This window comes from Halichoeres trimaculatus, unplaced genomic scaffold (assembly GCF_033239565.1).
Source record: "Halichoeres trimaculatus isolate MK-OKI-2021-1 unplaced genomic scaffold, fHalTri1.1 fHalTri1_scaffold_16, whole genome shotgun sequence".
In the NCBI taxonomy this organism is placed as follows: Eukaryota; Metazoa; Chordata; class Actinopteri; order Labriformes; family Labridae; genus Halichoeres; species Halichoeres trimaculatus.
Genome location: NW_027437194.1, coordinates 1,681,420 through 1,701,428, shown reverse-complemented (window position 1 = coordinate 1,701,428; position 20,009 = coordinate 1,681,420). Strand labels below are relative to the sequence as shown.

At 36.9% G+C, this 20,009-nt stretch overlaps 1 protein-coding gene across 3 annotated transcripts in view; it reads right to left on the bottom strand.

The window, feature by feature from the left end:
* unc13bb (unc-13 homolog Bb (C. elegans)) overlaps positions 1-17,955 on the bottom strand; it is a 79,693-nt gene extending 61,738 nt beyond the window's left edge. For all 3 annotated transcript variants that reach the window (XM_074690000.1, XM_074689999.1, XM_074690001.1), the window contains exons 1-2: positions 17,735-17,955; positions 7,641-7,670 (exon numbers count right to left, since the gene is read on the bottom strand). In XM_074690000.1, coding sequence (XP_074546101.1) covers positions 7,641-7,670; positions 17,735-17,756 — 52 coding nt within the window. In that variant the 5' untranslated portion in view covers positions 17,757-17,955. The remainder of the gene's footprint in view (positions 1-7,640; positions 7,671-17,734) is intronic.
* Positions 17,956-20,009: the final 2,054 nt, after the last annotated feature.

Below are 20,009 nucleotides of genomic sequence, written 5' to 3'. Positions count from 1 at the left end.
GTGAGTTTGAGAAGTTAACATTAGCAGTCCTACACAGGTAAAAATAGCATGTCTCTGTCTAAAGTAAAACAAAACATCAGCAAGGAAAACTGCCAGTTTAATCCTGCCTCATTTTTCAAATCGCCAAAAAAATAATTTACTGAAGAACAGAGTATGGAACGACTGAGTAAATGTGCAGAAACTACTTCCAATGACTCTGCTGGGCACCCGTATAAATTAGCAGCAGAGGCAGTACATGTATGTACACACACACTCACACACTCTCTGTTTGAGCTCAGTGGGAAATAAAAGAAAGGCATCAGCTGCTCCTTCACAGGCCAATCAGCTGACCTCACTGCACAAAGGTTTCCCAGCTGCCCCGGCAACAAACTGAAACATTTACTCAGGCTGAGCCTTCGCCACCGCCGCAGCCAGAGGAGTCAACACAGCTCCTGACCTGACCACACAATCAGCTGTTCACAGAGGTGGCTCCCCCAACGCTTCACACACACACACACACACACACACACACACACACACACACACACACACACACACATTAAATCCATCCCTGAAGCAACACGCTGCAGAGAAAGAAGCCAGATGGCACCTGGAAACCAGTGGCACCAGTTTCAAGCCCCGTCCATCCATCATGGAGCATAGTGACAGCACACAGAGCTAATTAGTGTAACGAGAGGACAGGAAAGCAACAAACACAGGCTGCAGGAGAAGGGGGCCAGGGGACGCCTGAGCCTGGCCCTAATTAGATAGACCGAGCCTTGTGCCACATTGGGGCCGGCTCCCATGAATAGAAGAGCAGAGATAAGGAAGAGGATGTATGGATTAGATAAGAGCCACTTAGCGGCTGTGGGCCCTTTACAGCAGGTGTGTGTGTGTGTACGACACATTCAGCTCTGCAGAGGAGGAGACATAAAGGCCTCCAACACTGGAGAGGTCAGGACTGTGACGCAGATTTCAGATTGAACATAACATAGAACATATATATCGTTGATGCGTTGAGTTTGGAAAAAAAGAAGTCATAACTTTTAAAATTAAATCCTTTTCAAACACCGTGAAAGTCTCACAATCACAGAAGAATATGTATGATGGAAATAATCTGTTCTTTACACCAGCAGTCGAGGTCAAAATGATGATCACCTCAATGAAATTTCACTTTTTTTTTAATATGTCCCTGGTTTTATTTTGGATGCTAACATGGGGTGATACTGGTCCCATAATCAATACCTTCTCTCGGTACCAGTTTATTAACATCACTTTTTTCGGTATCAATTCAATAACGTCAATTTGAACAAAAAATAAATATGATTACACATGAAGCTACAAGTCTTGAGGTGTATTTTTCATGCTTTGGCTCAATAAAAAGGTTAGTTCCTTATGATTTTGACCCTGGTAGTTTTTGGTAAAATGTTTTGTTTCTGTATGCAAAAAAAAATATTAAAAGCAATAAGATAAATAAAATAAGTAAATAAAATAAAATACATAAAATAAGTTAAAGCAATAAAATAAATAAAATAGGTAAATAAACTAAAATAAAATAAGTAAATAAAATAAGATAAAATAACAAATAATACAAGATAAAAGAAATAAAATTAAATAAATTAAATTAAATTAAATTAAATTAAATTAAATACAAAAGAATACAATAAAATACATAAAAATAAAATAAAATAAAATACAAAAGAATACAATAAAATACATAAAATAAAATTAATAAAATAAATACATAAAATAAAATAAAATAAAACTAAATTAAATAAATACAATCGATCATTTTAAAAACAGGCTGATAAATTCGGCTTCAGCTGTAAGATCAACTGACTGATCAAATAGGTTAAAATATAGCTTGTTTAAAATCTGCTGAAGCCAATAAATAATTTAACCATATTAATTATTTTGAGAAAGATACTCAGATTTACCCAGAAGATTTGACAGTTAGTGATGTCTATGAAAATTGACCTCTGGGCATCAGCGTGGCTCAGCAGCTGAGTCCACCAGGGGCTGGAGTCTTTGGGCCACTGCCTGGACTCAGATCTGACCTGCTTTGCTGGACATCATCCCTCTCCCTCCTGCCCCAGATTCTCACTGTGTCCAACTTTCCTTCAAAACCACAGACGTCAGTCCCTGAATCATCACACAAACCATGGCCCATCACTGCAAACTGGGATCTGTGGACTGGGAATGGGATGAAGGAAACACGAAAAGTGTTGTCTTTGACATTAATGTAGAGCTGAACGATTTTGGAAAATAATCTAATTGCTATTTTTTTTGGACCAATATAGCAATTCAGCATGCTACTTTTATTTTACTTTATTTTTAATTTTATTTGATTTATTTTATTTTAAATTTAATTTTATTTAATTTTATTGTATTTTGCTCAATTTTTATTTATTTATTTAAATGTAATTTTATTATTTTATATTTCTATTTAATTTATTTATTTATTTGACTTTTGCTGGTTTTAAGGAAGAAAGTGTACAAGTTTTTAAAATTCTTCCTGGTCTGGGTACATGAAACTTTTTTTTTTAATTGCAGCCTTTGCAATTTGGCGACGTCATTTTCAATTTGATTAATTGTTCAGCCCTAACCCCATGTGTAGGATCAGGTATCAACATTTTGTAATGTTTATTGACAAAATAAGACATACAACCCTAAAAAAATAATATTCTTGTGTAAGAGCCATATTTAAGAAAATAAAGATCATTTATAACGATAAGGACTCTTTAAAATTTAACTTTTATTTAACTTTTATTTTACAGATACAAACCAAACCTAGCTAGAGGACTTAAAATTAAGGTTAAACGTTTGACGTCAACATTTTGATAGTAACCACAAACTTTTTGGCAGTTCATTGAACAGTCACACTCTGTCCTTTCTGCTGAGTGTCCTGCTCTATGTGGGTAGTTATTGCTGACTTATTCTATAAAAGTTTGGCCCAGAAAAGTTTCGTTTTTCATATCACAGGAGTTCTTAAGAGGAACTTTTGAGAACCAACACTTATTGTGGTTTTCTTTGCTCCAAAAAACACTATCCTGTCACAATCAAAAAAACAAACAAAAATAAATCTCATCTCACACCATTATAGCTAAGCTGGGGTAAAATAAGGTAAAAGTCCATTTGAAATGTAGGAAAATAGGATTACATCACACATTCAAGCTAGCTCTGTGCAAAGTTAGCTTAGCATGACCCTTCCCAAACTCAGGAAACCAGACCTTATTATCCTAAATCCAGGACAACAAACATCTGAAGGTGAAGACAGTCTCTTTATCTGTACAGAGCAAACACAGCAGCCAGCCTGCCGTACAGAGGAGGCTCAGCGGAGGTGAACCCTCAGGTAGACCCGCTTCCTGTCCTGTCCATGTTTTCTGACAGAACTCTCAGTCCCCGCTGTGAGACACCCACTCACCCACAGTCAAGTGGGTTCATGCATTATTGACAGGCGACGAGTTTTTCAATAAATTAGTCAGGAAAACGCACACGGCTGGAAGCCTGACATTTCCCATTCAGACCACTCATCAATACTGCATGAAACAGAAAATATAAACCGATCTTTCACCGCTGCGACAGCCTCGCTCAGAAACAAACATAAGATGTAAGATCAAACTTTTATGTCTCTTCCAAATTTGATGTTACAGAGGAAAATAACATCTTACATAACTGAGAAACCATGTGACCGGGCCGTCCCCTGCATGCATTCAGGAAAAAGCTGCAGACAATCAAAAGTTCACCCAGGGTCTCCTCTGCTTCCATTTAAAACAACATCAAAGTGAGTGAATCTTGGCGAGGCGTAACAGTCTCCATCTGAAGGTGTGGTGGGAGCTCAGTGCAAACATGCCAACATCCCAGACCAGCCTTATGCAAACTCTGAGGATCAGGCAGTAAATCACACACCCTGCAGAGCCAGGAAGGGTTATCACTTCCCAAACACACGGACTCTTTCCTCACAGCCCGTCCTGCAGCTGCTGACTCCAATTTATGCTAGAATGAAAACGAAGGTGATGTAATATGTTACTGCTTTCTGTTTTTTCTGAACAGAGGTACTCAGATTAACCCTTTAAAGGATGCTCACTGAGAGAGCTTTAAATTCACAGTTTAAACCCTTGTTGGAGGACACAATAAGATTACTTTTGTGAGATTTTTCAGATTTCTCATTATTATTTTAATGAGTGCAGAAGTGCCCAGGAATAGTTCCCTGCCCACTTCATCAAAGGTCTGCAACCTGCAGCTCTGGCTGAGGCTGCATGTAGCTTTAAAAAAAAATTATTGAATTTTTGATTTTCATTTTTTTCTAAACTTTTTGCACATTTGTAAAATTTTTAAAAAATAGATTTTTTTACAAATTAATCATATTAGAGTTTTTTTAGTTTTTTTTAGCAAATATAATCCTTTTTTTATTTTTGTAAATTTTCCAGATTTTTTTTTTTTTGGGGGGGGGGGGGGGGGGGGGGGCAAATCTTGGAATTTAAAATTTTTGGGAAATTTTTGCATATTTAAGAACTTATAAAAAAAAAAAAAACATTTTTGAAGTTTAAAAATAAAAATAAATAGAATTTTTGAATATGTATTAGATGTCAGTTTTTTTCTTTTTAATTTTTGGGGAATATGATGCATTTTAATTTTTTTTTTATTTCGCTTATTTTCCAGATTTTATTATGTTTTTGCAAATTTTTGAACTTTCAATTTTTGAGGAAATTTTTTGCAAATTTAGTATATTAAAAAAGTTGTTTTTTTTTTTAATAAAGTTTTGCATATGTATTAGATTTTTTTTTTTTTTTTTTTGGGGGGGGGGGGATAAAATCCATTTTATTTTTTTTTAATTTTGCTAGATTTCCAGATTTTTTTAATTTTTTTTTTTCAAATTTTTGAACTTTAAATTTTTGCAAATTTAATACATTCAAAAAAAGATTTTATATTCTTTTATAAAACAAATTTTTGCAAGTTTTTCGACGTTCCAAAATTATTTGAAATTTGAGCAAATTTATGCCATTTCAAAAAATGTTTTGTTTTTTGTTTTTAGCAAATTTATTTAAAACAAATAACTAAGACATCACATGTGCAACTTCATAAAATTAAAAAAAAAAGGGTCAGATAATTATTATCACGATTTTTAGAATGTATGGAATTTAATTCACTTTTTGTCTTTTTTTGTGAAAATAAAGTAGATTTTGTGGCTCTGGATCAACTTGAATCCAGGTGAGCTGAGGCAGAATGGAGGTAAAGGTGGCAGATCTCTGCTCTAAAGGGTTGAGATGAGGTCGCCTCTGTAGATAAGATCTGGTTGTTTATACTCCCTGATGGAGCAGGTTTCTACTTTCTGCACACTTTGGTTTTAAAATCTCGTTAAGGACTGATTGAAAAATCCTCCTCTCCCTTTCAGCTAAAGAAAAATTGTTTACTTGTTGCCTCAGGGAGATGACGGCTTATCTGAATAATCCTGGATGTTTGCTCTGGGGCAGGTGTCACATGAGCAGTTTAGGGAGGAGGGCACTAACAAACAGAAAGAGCAGCCTGTCAGGACTACAACCAAAAACCAGTATCTGAGGACGACAGATCACTGCTCACTCGCTGCAGACTCTGCAAAATCTGTTTCTCAACCTTCACTGTGCCGTTCAGAGCGAAAGCCGCCACCTGCGCCACTTTCTCTCCTGTCAAAGCGTCACACGGCTTAGAGAAAAGGCGTGAGGCTCAACGCCAGAGGATTTGCACAGGTGGAGACCCGGGGATTTGGACTAAGCAGCCAATGATCTGAGCTCACCTGTGCAGGGCCAGGGGGTGGGAGGACGTGGGGTTACATAATGCAAAGTCATGCCATGCTTTCAGTGACTCGGCAAAACCTGAGTGGAAATATTTACTTTCTATCACCTTCTCATGCAGCTTGATCAAACACAGGTTCATTAGCCGCTCTGTTTAAGCTGCTGACGGAGGCTGGAGCCGAACCAGCTGGCTCTGAGCGCGGGCTGAGGTGTCCCCCACACACAGCAGCGTGCACTGTTAGATTAACCTAAAACCTGCTGGACTGTGAGTCAGTGAAAAGGTACAGCTCCTGCAGGGTCAGTCCCAATCCACAAAACTCAAAACTGGGGATTCCCTGAAGCTCGTCTCTGAGTCACACTATGCTGGAAAAATACACAGAACAGGACGTATGACACGCTTTACAGCCTCTTGGTTTATACGTCAGTCTGGCTACGTGTCCATGCCGTCAATATTCAGATTAAGGTCAATAATCTGGTTTCTGGAACATTCAGAATAACATGCATGAGCAAACAGGGTTATTCCTGTTTACATGGCATCCCGATCAAAACAGTGACGCACGGAGGACGCCATGACATAATGCCCGTCATTTCCGCTTCTTCTTGTATCCATAGCGACAGCAGCAGCAACAACAGTGTTTCCCCTAACATTAAACAGGAAGTGGAGCTTAGTGTTGATCCTCTGTTATATTGATTTCATGACGGTCGTGTTCAATATTTTGTGATTTAAAGTCACAACGACCACTTTTTAATCCCAGCTCTACGAGCTGTTTCGGAATAATCCTCAGTGCCTGTTTTCAGCTCGTCTCATTAAACTTTGTTGTGTTTGTGAATTTTTACGTAGAGAAGTTGGAGCTCCAATTAGCCTCCTCCCTCCTCCGAGCACAATTATCGCTTTGAGACATCCTTTAATACTGACGAGTCAGGAAGTAGTTCCCTTGCTGCGGAGGAGAGAGGAGAGAGGAGACTGCAGTTTATCGTTTTGAGACGCACCCAGAAAACTGAATTCAGTATTCAGTCGCACTCAGTACATGACACTGCTATTTGTCAATTTCCTCTATAATCGAAGGCGAAAACTTGAACAAATTGGAAATTTAGTTTCTCCGTTTAACAGCAAGCACTTCCTGTACTCAAAGACCAAGATTCCATATCAGTGTGACGCTCCCTACCTCACGGCGTGCAACCTAAAGACGGCGTGACTGTTGGCTCGACGAATACTTTAAAGAAGCAGTTTAATTCCTGTGTTTTCAGTAATAAATTGAATGTTAATCAGCAGTTCTCTCGTCCGCCTCCCGTTCTTGCTACAGCCAAGGAGCCAGGTTGTAACAAGAACACAATTAATGTTGCTTTTGATTAGGGATGGAAGAGCTATTCAATGTTCGCTCATAACAATTCGAAAATTATTCAAAGACCATGCCTCCTTCACAAGCCGCCACCACGGCCAACTAGAGTTTGCTCTGAATCTCATTTTTGTTTATTTCTTTAAAGGTGTTCACACACTTCCCAATCCATTTCTGAGCGTCTCCTTGTTCCTGTTTTGGCTGTAAATCCTCCAACTTGTCCCCTCAGGTCTGGCTCTGTTCATTACGTCAGTTTGTTGCCGTAAAGTTAAACACAATCTGGTTTGGTCTACTTCCTGTCTCTCTTGCCCATCTCACCTTTCAATGGGGATACCCCGGCGTATACATGACCAGGTATTCAGGTTAGAAAAGGAGGAACCCAGGGGGGATTTTCAGGCTTTAAAAAACAGAATATGAGCGTTTACATGGACATGTGCAACTGGGTTATTGCTAATATTCCCAATAAGAAAGGGTTGATGACTGCATGTATACGTAGCCACCGTACACTTAGCTTAAGCTCTTAGAAAGAGTGGATAAAAACTCCAGTACTCACCTGGCGGTCCTTGGAGTTTGGCTTTTTTCACTGCAAAACAAAATAAAATCAGTGATTAGAATAAATCCATGTAATTCAGTTTGCTTGGAATTGGCTAATGGTCGATTAAATATTAAAGGTGTAAAACAAACAGAAATCAGTGGAGTACCCTGGGAATAGGAGAAACTGAGCATACACACACTTATCTACAGCAATGAAAGAAGAACAGGACCTCCTGTTACTAAAGCCTGAATCACTGATTCATATGCAGATGACAGAGAAACAAGCGACAGACTCGTGACAGCTGATTCACACAAACACAATAACACTCTCCACACGCTGTTGACCAAAAGGGCAGAAACACGTCACGAAGGCCTTGATCAGAAACATGAACTGTTACACTCTGTTTGAACTCATGTTAAGACGCCAAAAGAAAAACTCCAAAAACTAAAGTCACAAATTTATCACATTGTCTCATTTTTTCTTAAACGACTCATAACTCTTTCTGCGTTTCTGAAGAACTGATAATCTGTATTTAATCTCTCCATATATAATCTGTGCTTCTATAACACCAGTGGGAAAACCTTCTTGGGACTTAATCCCAGACCCTCTGTCACAGATCAGATTTGACAGGAAAATGCTAATCCATGATCATTTCTGCTCTGATATCATATCTGTCAGGTTCACAACAGGGATGGTACCTTTCACATTTGAAACAGTACGGTACAGATGTGCGGTACAGATGTGTGGTACAGATGTGCGGTTCTTGGCAATCAGTATCAGTACTTGACAGTACCGATTTTTGTTTTGTTTTTGGGTGTTTATGTGTTAATGAATATTACTTGTTTTAAAATTAAAATCTCTCTAAAAGTTTATTAAACATTTTTATTCTTCGATATTTTTTAATTATTTGTAAAGCGTCTTTGAGTATATTTTAAAAGCATTATGTAAATCAGACTTGTTTTTATTGTTATTATTTTATTATTATTATAATTATATCAACTATTATATTATTATTATTATATTATATTTGTTATATTTATTATTTTTATTTATTTACATTATATTATTTTTTAATTATTATTATTATTTTATTCTATTTTATTCTTATTTATTTTATTTTATTTTATTTTATTTTATTTCATTTTATATATTTAGGGTCCGAGGCCTGAGCTGAGGGCACCTTTTAGTTTATTATTATAATTATTATTATTATCATTATTATTATTATTTCAATTTTTTTTAATTATTATTATCATCATTATTTTTATTTCTATTATTATTAATATTATCATTTTCATTTTTTTTTATTGCTATCGTTATTTTTAATATTCTTGCAATGCTGTGTTCATGTCCAGTGTGGAAAAATCTCTTACTCTTCCACTTCCTTACAATCACAATGATGCCTTTAGGTAACTAAACATGTTATCATTTGATTTTACATGAATCAGTACCTGTTACTACAGACAGAAATTGGCCGGTACCTTTCTAAAAAGTACCTCATTCAGTACCCATCCTGACACCAACTTCATTACAAATAAAACAATAAGAAGCGTTAGCCTGGACTGTATAACAACAAACAATGAGCCCACATGAAACCAAAGTAGAAGTGTATAAACACAGACTGTGAAAAGAATAAAACAGGATTTATTGTTACTAAACATCAGAGTTAAGGAGTAAAAATCCCCTCTGAAGTGCTTGGACCTATATTTAGACCTCACATCTTTAGCCCCTTGATGCATCCATACAATAACCTTTATGGGATTGTGAAGCGCTTTGCAGGGATTAATTGTGATTGCTGTGGCAGGGTTATGTGTTCGAGCATGTAACCTACTAAACCTCTGGAGCCTGAGCTGGCAGATGGAGGGGACGGATGATAGAGGCACAAATGACGCCATCATATTTTCATGCAGAATCCTCTGTGCACATTAGATGCTGGAGTATTTATTCGTTTCCCTTTCCGTCTCAGAGCTGCTTAAAACGGCAACACTGGGCAGAGCTCTGTTATCACACAGGTCAAAAAGTCTCCAAAGTGTTTCCTGACTCGCACATACCTCACTGTAGAGCGGAAAAGGAGCAGCGGGAATGTGGAGAGAAACATTTCACAGCTTTCCAAAACAGCTTTGTAAGTCTGTCAGTGGATCACACTTTAACTGTCTGTGCTAATTTATACGACGTTATTCAGGGCTGAGCCACACGGAGCAGGAGGCAATAAACCTGGGGACCGTAACGAGGAAAACTGATGCTTATCTTCTGCTGTCCTGGGTAATTTTATGTTATTTGACTCTGTATTTAGATGGGCTAGTTACACATTTACCAAACAGGCTTCTGTTTCTATTCACATCAGCTGACGACTGAAAGTGCTCACACACTGCAAAAAACTCAATTCTTATCAAAAGAAAAAGTTTTTTTGAATTAAGACATTAATTCTGTTTCAAGCAAGTTTTCAAGCTAAATTTTCTTATGCCATTGGCAGATTTTTTTTACTTGATTCGAGTGATTCAGACCAAGTTTTGTCATTTTTACTTTAACCAGATAAAAATACTTGATACAACTTCATTTTTTTTACAGTGCATGGTTCAAAAAGCTGAATCTTATGCACTCTTTGTCATCTAAAATGAAAAAATGAGCTTTTATTACCCCAAATTTCCATTTTTGTAAATTCTTTATTAAAAAAATTAAATTCAAAAAAAAAAATAAAAATAAATTGTAAAGGGAGGCGATATTTTTGTGGAAAAATAAAAGGACTTTATGTTTTAATAATAGTATTTACTACAATTTCAGTGCAATAAGGTGAAAAAATTAACTTTAATTAATTGTTGTCAGGTTTTGATTCAGTCTTATAACCCAGCTGCTGCTGCAAAAAAAATACACATTTAAACAAAGAAAATTTTGGGGGCCCTTGACAAACAAAACAAGAATTAATAAAAAAAAATAGAAAAATAAAATAAAAATAATAAAAAAAATACAAAATAAATAAATAAATAAAAAAAATAAAAATAAAAATAAATAAATATATAAATAAAAATAAATAAATAAATAAATAAACAATAACCACTGTTCTACCTGGTGCAGGAAATGAAGTGTTGAACCTTTAAAGACAGAAACACAAAATGCAGTTGTGACTGACATCATCTGACTAAAGGTCCACTGGAGAAGAGAAACAGGAAGTGGCGTCAGAGCGTGCTGCTGTTAGCGGCACAGGCGTCCAGTGCTGCCTTTAGTATCTGATCAGGAGGACGAGAGCAACAGATGGCCAGGGGATTACTCCCACAATCTCTAAGCGCTCTCTCTGCCTCTTCCCTCATAATTCCTCTGCTCTGCTGCTCACAGCGCTCAAACACTCGGCCTGCAGCTCTGGACCTGTGAGTCCTGCAGCCTCAGGTTTTCATTCTTCAAATCTCACCTCACCTGCTCGGTTTGGAGGCAAAGCAAACATGAACAAACAGGCTGTCTGTTTAAGATGGTAAGGTATTACTTTGGATGATGCAAACAAAAGCCCAAATCCCCCATGATGCACCCCAAAACGATACAGGATGGCCATCAGACTTCAGAACTCCTCCCTTCAAAAATCAGACCCTCATACCTTCCAACACTCCTGTTTTTCTGCAGGACTCTCCTGGTTTGTAACCTTTTCTCCTGATGAACTCCTGATTTGTACATTCTCCGCATAACGAACTGGATCATGGGAATGTTAAAAATAATATCAGTTGTTTTGTATTTGGGAATTACGAGGTTCAGTGAATGCATCAAACCTGGATTGGTAGCTCCTTGGCTTGAAACGTTACCTCTGATGCACTTTCTTTCCTTTTTGCTGCATTACCAGTCTGTACACATCATCATCATCATCATCAACATCATCATCATTTAACTTTTTCACCTGGTCTAGCATTACAAAAGCAAACTAAAAACTGCAAAAATTGGAAATATTGAAGCATCACAATTTAATTTAAATCAGCACCCCACAAATCGTGCAAGAATTGAATCGGGAGAAAGGCGTATCATCTTAGCCTGAGTCTACAGACTACGGTCCCGTTGCTTGATCCATTTTACTCGTATCACGACTTTTTGCAAATAATTATCGGAGACAGTGTGCAAGGTGTCTGTGCGTAACATTTTATTTTTCCGGATTACAAATCCAAAAAACACATCCGAAAAAGATGGACTCAATGGGCAAAGACCTTTACACAACAATGTTTCCAAAAATCTGCGTTTCCACTGAAAGCGACAGCTTACTGTTTACACGGCAATGGTGGTGGCATGTTTCAGAAAAATCCCGCTCAAAAGTTTGCGTTTTAGGTCGGCTAAACACCGAAACCCAACAAAACTTGTGCGCTTTCCCAAAAACCATTGTCGTGTAAACAGGCCCTATATCAAGAGCCATATTTTCCGCAAAAATTGCAGATCATATGTGAGTCAGTTTGTAGGATTGATTTAGGGGATCTGACACCTCAACTTTTTCAAACCCAGGTTATAAAAAAAGACTGAAATGAAGAATTTCAATCTGAAAAAAAAAAGATTTTTGAACAAAAAAATCCTGAAACTACAATATATCTTTGGTTTTTCTGATTCTGTGAGATGTCAGTATTTGGCAAAAAAGAGAGAGAAGAGAGTTACCTCTGCTTCTCAAACATATGACACTACCAAAGTGGTGCCACTCTTTTCAGCTGGTCTATCTAGATCGAGGTAGTCAATCTTTTTTTTATATAAAACCATCGGCAGTTGATAGGAAGGTCTTCTTTAATGGTTTTCCATGCTAAGCTGTGCAGTGAAAAATGGTCTAACTTCCTCCTCTTATCTGTTTTTTAACAGTACAGAAAGTTTTGTATGTGTTGCTCTGTTTAGCATACTTTGCTAACACTGTTTTCATGTTTGGTTTCATGAGACTCAGCACCCTCCATCTGCAGCCATCTCTGGCAATAAATCCTGACTCCTTTGTCCAACTGTGTTGGAAAGAGTGACTGGAACTTAATTTGTTTGCCTTGATAACACCAATAAAACTTATGTTATTTTATTTCCCCTTTGTCAGATAAAAAATGGATGCAATTGCGAGCTAGCACGTTATATTTCTTTAGCTTATTAGTTAACGTTTGTTTATTTTTTTCGTAAGATCATTTACAGGGTGCTTGATTTCTTGTGAAGCGTTAAATAGAATACAACACAATAGTTTTATTATTTATCTATCTTAGTTATTTGTTTTGTCCTGCGTGCCAACACAAATAGCCTCCCATGCTAGCTAAGGCACCCGTGCCATGTCAACTTTAGATGTTACATATTTTGAGACACAAAGCTGGGAAAGTAATCTGTTTGTTCTCCTCACTTTCTCTGGTGTTAGTTTGATCGTTGTTACACCACGATGGAGGACAGTGAAAAGGATTGAACACAAATATTAACCCTATCCTGAAATCAACACTCTGCATGATGCCTGCCAAGGTCTTTCCTGATGTCATAAATATGGCAAACTGATTATCGGCGCTGATATTTAGCATTTTGAGGCAAATCGGCCTTTTTTTAATCCAGCAGCTGATAAGATATTATATTTAAGACTGTGTTATACTGGCTCCAAAACAGCTGCTACAAATGCTACAGACATTTATATGCAAACCTCCAGTCGCTGTGATAGCAAATAGTTAGAGTCAACCTGAGCTCGGCCTCTCAACAATATTTACGTCAGAAATCATCTGGTACGATCTTAGAGGGAATAAATCTGCTCCTTGCGTCTTTTCACAAATCACAGGAAGTAAATGATTTCTCTCACTAACGTGTCTTCACCACGTGTCTCCAGCATCACTTACACCTCAGATCCTGCTCCGTCTTTGGGTCCATGTGAGACACGTCCACTCAGCCTTGCCATGATCCACAGCAGGACTCTCCAACACATGTTGGCTTGTAAGAGCAGCCACTTATCTGTTGTGTAAATCACTATCGCCATGGAGATGACGCATCTTCACAGGCAATAAATAAACAATACTGTCAAGTTGAGCAACCAGGGAATGAGTCACAACTAATCAAAGCTCTCAGTTACCCACAACTCCCTCTGGCTCAGGCTGGATCGATGGAAAGTGAAACACAACGAGCCAAAGGTCTGATTACGGATCCCAAAAAGCTTAATATTAGTGTTATTGTTGCTGCAAGACGGGACAATCCCACTAGTTTCTAATTTCTGCTATCTTTCTCAGAGAAGACGTTGATAATTGGCTCCAGCAATCCCATAATTCAATCTCACGACTCAGGATGGCGTTAAATGGCTACATCAATGTCTCTTTGCTCCACCTCTGCATGACAGGAGCTGTTGCTGCTTCTTCTTTGTCAATAACTGGAAAACTTTGTTTCATTTAAGATTCAATCAAAGTTAACCAGCCTTAGAAAAGATTTCTGCAAACTTTAAAAACCTCTAACAAAACTTTCAGTAGCCGAGAGGCCTCCAAGTCAAATCCATGTCGAATGTAAATATGAAGTGTTCAACGCTGAACAAACTCCTGCTCTGCTTATCAGAGTGTGAGAAACTGGTGGTGACATCATTGTTCAACATTGACTTAGATAACATTTCAACTCCAGGTCATGACAGACGCTGTTTGCCTGAGTGTGTAAACACACACACATTTTGAACAGAGTTGTTTGTAAAGAGCCAGCTGCGCTCGTTAAGATTAATGACCTATCAGCACTTCCTGTGTGGATTTTATTTTAAACTGAAAACTTCTGCCAGACAGTCGCAAATATCAGTATCGCTTTATATTAAGATCCTGTAATGAGCATTAATAAGACCTTTGTTAGTACTTATAAGATGTTTATTCACATTGTTATATGTTTATAAGACTATATAACTGCTTAATAAGTGTTTAATGAGGTCATTGTAAGGGTTAGGCCCCACAGGTTAGGGTTAGGCATGGGGCCCTGAATGGTTAGGTTTAGGCATGGGGCCCTGAATGGTTAGGTTTAGGCATGGGGCCCTGAATGGTTAGGTTTAGGCATGGGGCCCTGAATGGTTAGGTTGAGGCATGGGGCCCTGAATGGTTAGGTTTAGGCATGGGGCCCTTAATGGTTAGGTTTAGGCATGGGGCCCTGAATGGTTAGGGTTAGGCATGGGGCCCTGAATGGTTAGGTTTAGGCATGGGGCCCTTAATGGTTAGGTTTAGGCATGGGGCCCAGAATGGTTTGGTTTAGGGAAGGGCTGGGGTAGGGCTCATGAGAGACAAAAGCAGAAGACAAAAAACAATGAGGGTAAGGATTAGGTTCCATATACCTTATAGATTAAGTTGTCTTGTATTATCTGTTACATTGACCTTATCAAACACTTGTTAAGCAGTTATATAGTCTTATAAACAAATAATAATGTGAATAAACATCTTATAAGTACTAACAAAGATCTTATGCTTATTACAGGACCTTAATATAAAGCGATACCCAAAAATCTGTCTGATGTGTTGACTTCAGGCTTTTCTAACTTTGCAAACCAAAATGTAACAGAAATAAAGTCGAACTGTTTCATGATTTCACTTGATTAGAAATAAATATGGGGAAAGTTTCCCAAACTGACAAGCATCAGGATTGCTAACCTGTTGTCAAGATCCTTGATTTAGATCCCCCATGACCTTAAGTTATGATTAGAGATGTTTGACACCACTGATACCAGTACGAGAACTCCTTGAGTACTTACTAATACCAAGTACCAATGCTTGGGATGTCCTGATCAGGTTTTTTTTAACCCCTCAGTCCGAGTCTTTTGATTTTAAGTATCTACCGATATCGAGTCCTGCTTTACAGCGTTCAACCAAAGGTGTCACTGCAGCAAAGTGATGTCATTCATACCCTGCGTCAAGACGGTCTGACTCTGTACCATCGCATAACGGTCGGTCATTAATACTGTGCTTTTATTTTGTTTTGAAGTATTATTGATCTATTAAAAAAATGAAAATGAATTTTACACACGCATATGTATCTACTGATTTTCTTTTGATACATAAAACTTCATTTAACAGTGACAGATCATTTAAAAAAAGAAAGTAAAGACACTCACTTTGCCATTAAGTCCAGTCCACACAATCAACTTTCTGCGTTGTTTAAAATTAACAAAAGTGTACAATAAAACTAAAAACTGCTAAAGTTTTAGTAATTTTTTATCAATAAACTGAAGTTCTCAAAAAAACAAGTTAACTGTTAATTTTTCCTGGTGTATTCATGCTGTCTGAACAGGACCTGACCAAGCGGCAACCTCCGGTCTAAGAATATGAGACGATGCTGAAGCGCTAAAATCTGCTGTTTCTCCAGTGTCTGCTTGAGGCTGACTCTGGAAGTACAGGAAGTCACAAACACACCAAGCCAAAAAAAACTGTTTTCAAAGCAGAAATTAACCTATTAACAGCCTGGTTCAAAAACGTCTCCTGTCTGAGTCGCTAATTTTACTACCAGCTCCCACTGTACGGGGGGTGAATTTTTTTCTAACGCAGCCGTTCAGAGGATATTAAGATCGCGAGCTCCCCCAATAAGAGGCACAGCTGAGGGTCACGTGACAGCCGGCGCCCTATGGCTGTAGGCGAAGCCCTTGCTACTACCAATATGGCCGCTATAGCCGATCTGCTTCGTTTTTCGTTACAGAAACAGACGGGTGGCGTCGGCAAGACTACGTCCATGTTTTATACAGTCTATGGACCTGACGCACATTTGATTTGGTGTCAAACTGCAGCAGTGTAGCGCCAACTACTGGCAAGGAGGACTTACTACACATAACATTTTTTTTGATGGGTACCAAGTTTTACTTTTATAGGTACTGTCTGTAGTACCCAAAACAGATTCATGTAAAACCAAAAATACCATGTTTTGGTACCTAAACACATCCTTGTGACTGTGAGGGAGAAGAAGAGTAGGAGATTTTCCTACTGGACATGAACACAGCATTGCAAGTTTATATATTGAAGAATAAATATGTTAAACTGAAAATACTTTAAGATTTATTTATAAACTAATTCATATTTATCACCACATAAACACACAAACTTATCAAAAATTTGTACCGTTGTGTACTGATACGGATATCCAGGTACCGGGCATCGGTACCGTATTGTTTAAGATGTTAGAGGTACCGATCCCTAGCCTTGGGTATCCGCAGCATTTGCGAGTACTTGTACCAAAAAATAAGGCTGGTATCGGTACCTGCCCGTCCTTATTTTTAACAACACTGTTCTTAAATGTTTCACAGGCGTGTTTGGAAGACATTGTCATCGTAATATCAATTGTGTTATTGTGTTAATATTGAAAAAAAATACTATTTATGCCTTTTCTTAGTCAGTCTTAGTCTGACACTGACGTATGTGGGGAAAAAGGGCCACATTCAGTGCTCTAATAAAGACCAAAACACAAAATAATTCTTTTCCTGGATAAAATAACTGGCAGTTATCACTTCTGTCTTCACTAAAAATGATACTGCACGACACGCTCTGGAGTTCAGAAAGATGCACAGACTCATCTCCACATATGATTGGGTATTTACATATTTTTAGGCCTAGAGTTGTGTCTAAAAACAAACTTTTAACTTGTGTGAACATAAACATCAGGTAAGTCTAGAGAACCAAATTAATAAGGCCTTTTCCTCCATTAAAAGTTTTGTTTTGTAAAATTTTGATGGTTTTTTCAATCCTCATTTGTTTCATAGAATTCAGATTTTTATAGAAATGTTTTGGTATCAAAACTTTCACCATCTCTTCATGAAGGAGGGGAATTGACCATTTTCATCTGATGACTGACTGTAAACCTCAGCAAAGGTCTGTGGTGTTTCTAAACAGCTGGTACGGAAATATACCAGGGCCCTGCTAAAAAAAAAGGAAAAGAAAATCCTTTTCCAGTTTGCAGATTTTCTCAAATCAATAAAAAGTGTCCTCTGACCTCATCGAAGTTTCAGGGATGTTTATAAAACGTTAAATCACGACAGGACAAAAGGCTTCTGGACACTTTTCCACTAAATATCAGTCACTCCACGACTACTGACGCCTCCAGCCAAAGCCCTGTCCTTACACAAATTTACTTCAAATCAAATTAAAGTAAATAAAGTTTAAAGCGATTAATCGACCATCAGCGTCGTCTTAATCAGTGAAATAAATCAAAGTAAAACTAGAACTTACCTCTGACACACAATAACGACATGGCAAAGCGCTTCCAGCGACAATCCTGCACTTTCAAACAGTTAGTGGAGCAGGATCTGAGCGGTGATTTAACTGTCCCGCAGCCTTATCATCCTAATTTCTCCAGAATCACTTCAGCATGTTGCAGAAAAGCTCCAGGCCGATGTTTACAGGTAGTTTCCTGATGCTGGACTGGGGCAGAGAGCGGCTGCCCCCTGCCACTGCCACGCCATTGTAAAAACTCTCATCCCAGGTTTAGAGACTGACGAGCAACCTGCCAGAGCCCGGAGTGGAGAGGGGCGGGGCTGGAGCACCTGTTACTGACGTTTGACGCGTCCAATCAAAACACAGGAACCGTGATAGAGGGCGGGGGCGTGTGAGACCAGAGGGCCAACCGGTGGGAGGGGCAGATTGGAGGAAATGGGTGACGCACCAAAAAAAAAACCCAATCTAATCAGTCCAACCACAGAAAATCCCTCAGAGGGGAGAGTGAAATTAAATGTTTAAAGTGTCAGTCCTAAAGACAAATTTAATTTCTGTTTTTTATTTATTAATTATTTATTCGTGTATTCATTTGTACTTTTTAGGGTCCTTCACTATCTGAAATTGTCAGCATTTTTATTTCTTTTTTTTTTTTTTTATCAAAGAGAGGAGTGGTGACAACCAATGCCATGACCTTTGAATGAAATAATAATAATAATAATAATAATAATAATAATAATAATAATAATAATAATAATAATAGTTATTATTATTATTATTATTATTATTATTATTATTATTATTATTATTATTATTATTATTATAAACAATAAAAATGGAAAAATAGCAAAAAAAATTTATTTAAAATAAAAAAATACATGATCAAACTTAAAAAACTAATAATGTTAATTTTGAATTTGAATTTGAAGCGATCTATTTTCTGTTTTGACTCATTCGCTGCCATGAATGGTAAATTTGTTTAACAGGTAAACTTAGCGCAGGCCAAGTCTATGAATTCAATAACCAAACTCAGCCAAACTCATCTGTAACATGTAATTATAAAATTAGAGATGTAGAAGTGGGAAAGCTTTCAAAAAAAAAAAAGAAATACAGTGGCGCCCCTATCAAACTCGATAGCATCACCTTGTGTATTTGTTGAGTCATTACACAAGAACAAGACTGATGGAGGAATAGCTGCTGGCTCTCTCAAAGCCTGGGATTTTAACCTGCAACCCTCACCTAGCCGTCTACATTATGGATGTCTTCATCAAGATTCTGTTGACCGCCAAAAAAAAAATAAAAAATACGCCACTATAAAACATTCTCTATCATTCTAAGCTGGGGTGTTTGTTGAAGCTGTTAAATGGCACTTTTCAGAACAAATAACATTTTCAATACAGCTTGTGAAAACTTGAGGTTATATATGATCTTTATGTAAAAACCCATGTTGGTTGGGCAAGAAATGCAGTATTTATGTATGTAGCTCACAGTACGGCTATTTGGTACAAAATATTTCCCCTGTGATGTATTTTTTATTCATTCTTCTTTCAACCAAAGTCATAAGGAATTTTATGGACTGAATGTTTAGGGGGAGCTGAAGGTTAATATTGAATAGAAGATGCTTTCTTCATTCATTTTATTTTATTATTATTATTCATTATTGTCACGAAGTTAGAAAATAGTAATGAAAAACAAAAAAGAAAGAAAGAAAGAATGTTTACTTTCAGAACTAGTAAGAATATGATGTAAAACCACGGCATGATTAATTTAGTATTTATATGGGTATTTGGAAGAAAAAAAGTAGCTTTTTTTCTTTTTCTTTTTCTTTTCCTTATTCTTTTTTTTTTTTTTTTTTTTTTGAGGCCAATATAAAAAAACATAGGTAGTCCAAATCACACAAATATAATAGAGAAAGTACTTTATGAATTCCTTTAATAATAATAATAATAATAATAATAATAATTATTATTATTATTATTATTATTATTATTATTATTATTATTATTATTATTATTATTATTATTATTATTATTATTACTCAAAGGTCATGGCATTGGTTGTCATCACTCCTCTCTTTAGACAAAAAAAAAGAAAAAAAGAAATTAAATTTGTGTTTTGCACTGACGCTTTAAACATTTAATTTCACTCTTTCCTTTAAGGGATTTTCTGTGATTTGACTGATTAGATTGTGCTTTTTATATAATAATAATAATAATAATTATTATTATTATTATTATTATTATTATTATTTTTTTTTTTCTTATATTATTATTTTATATTATTATTATTATTA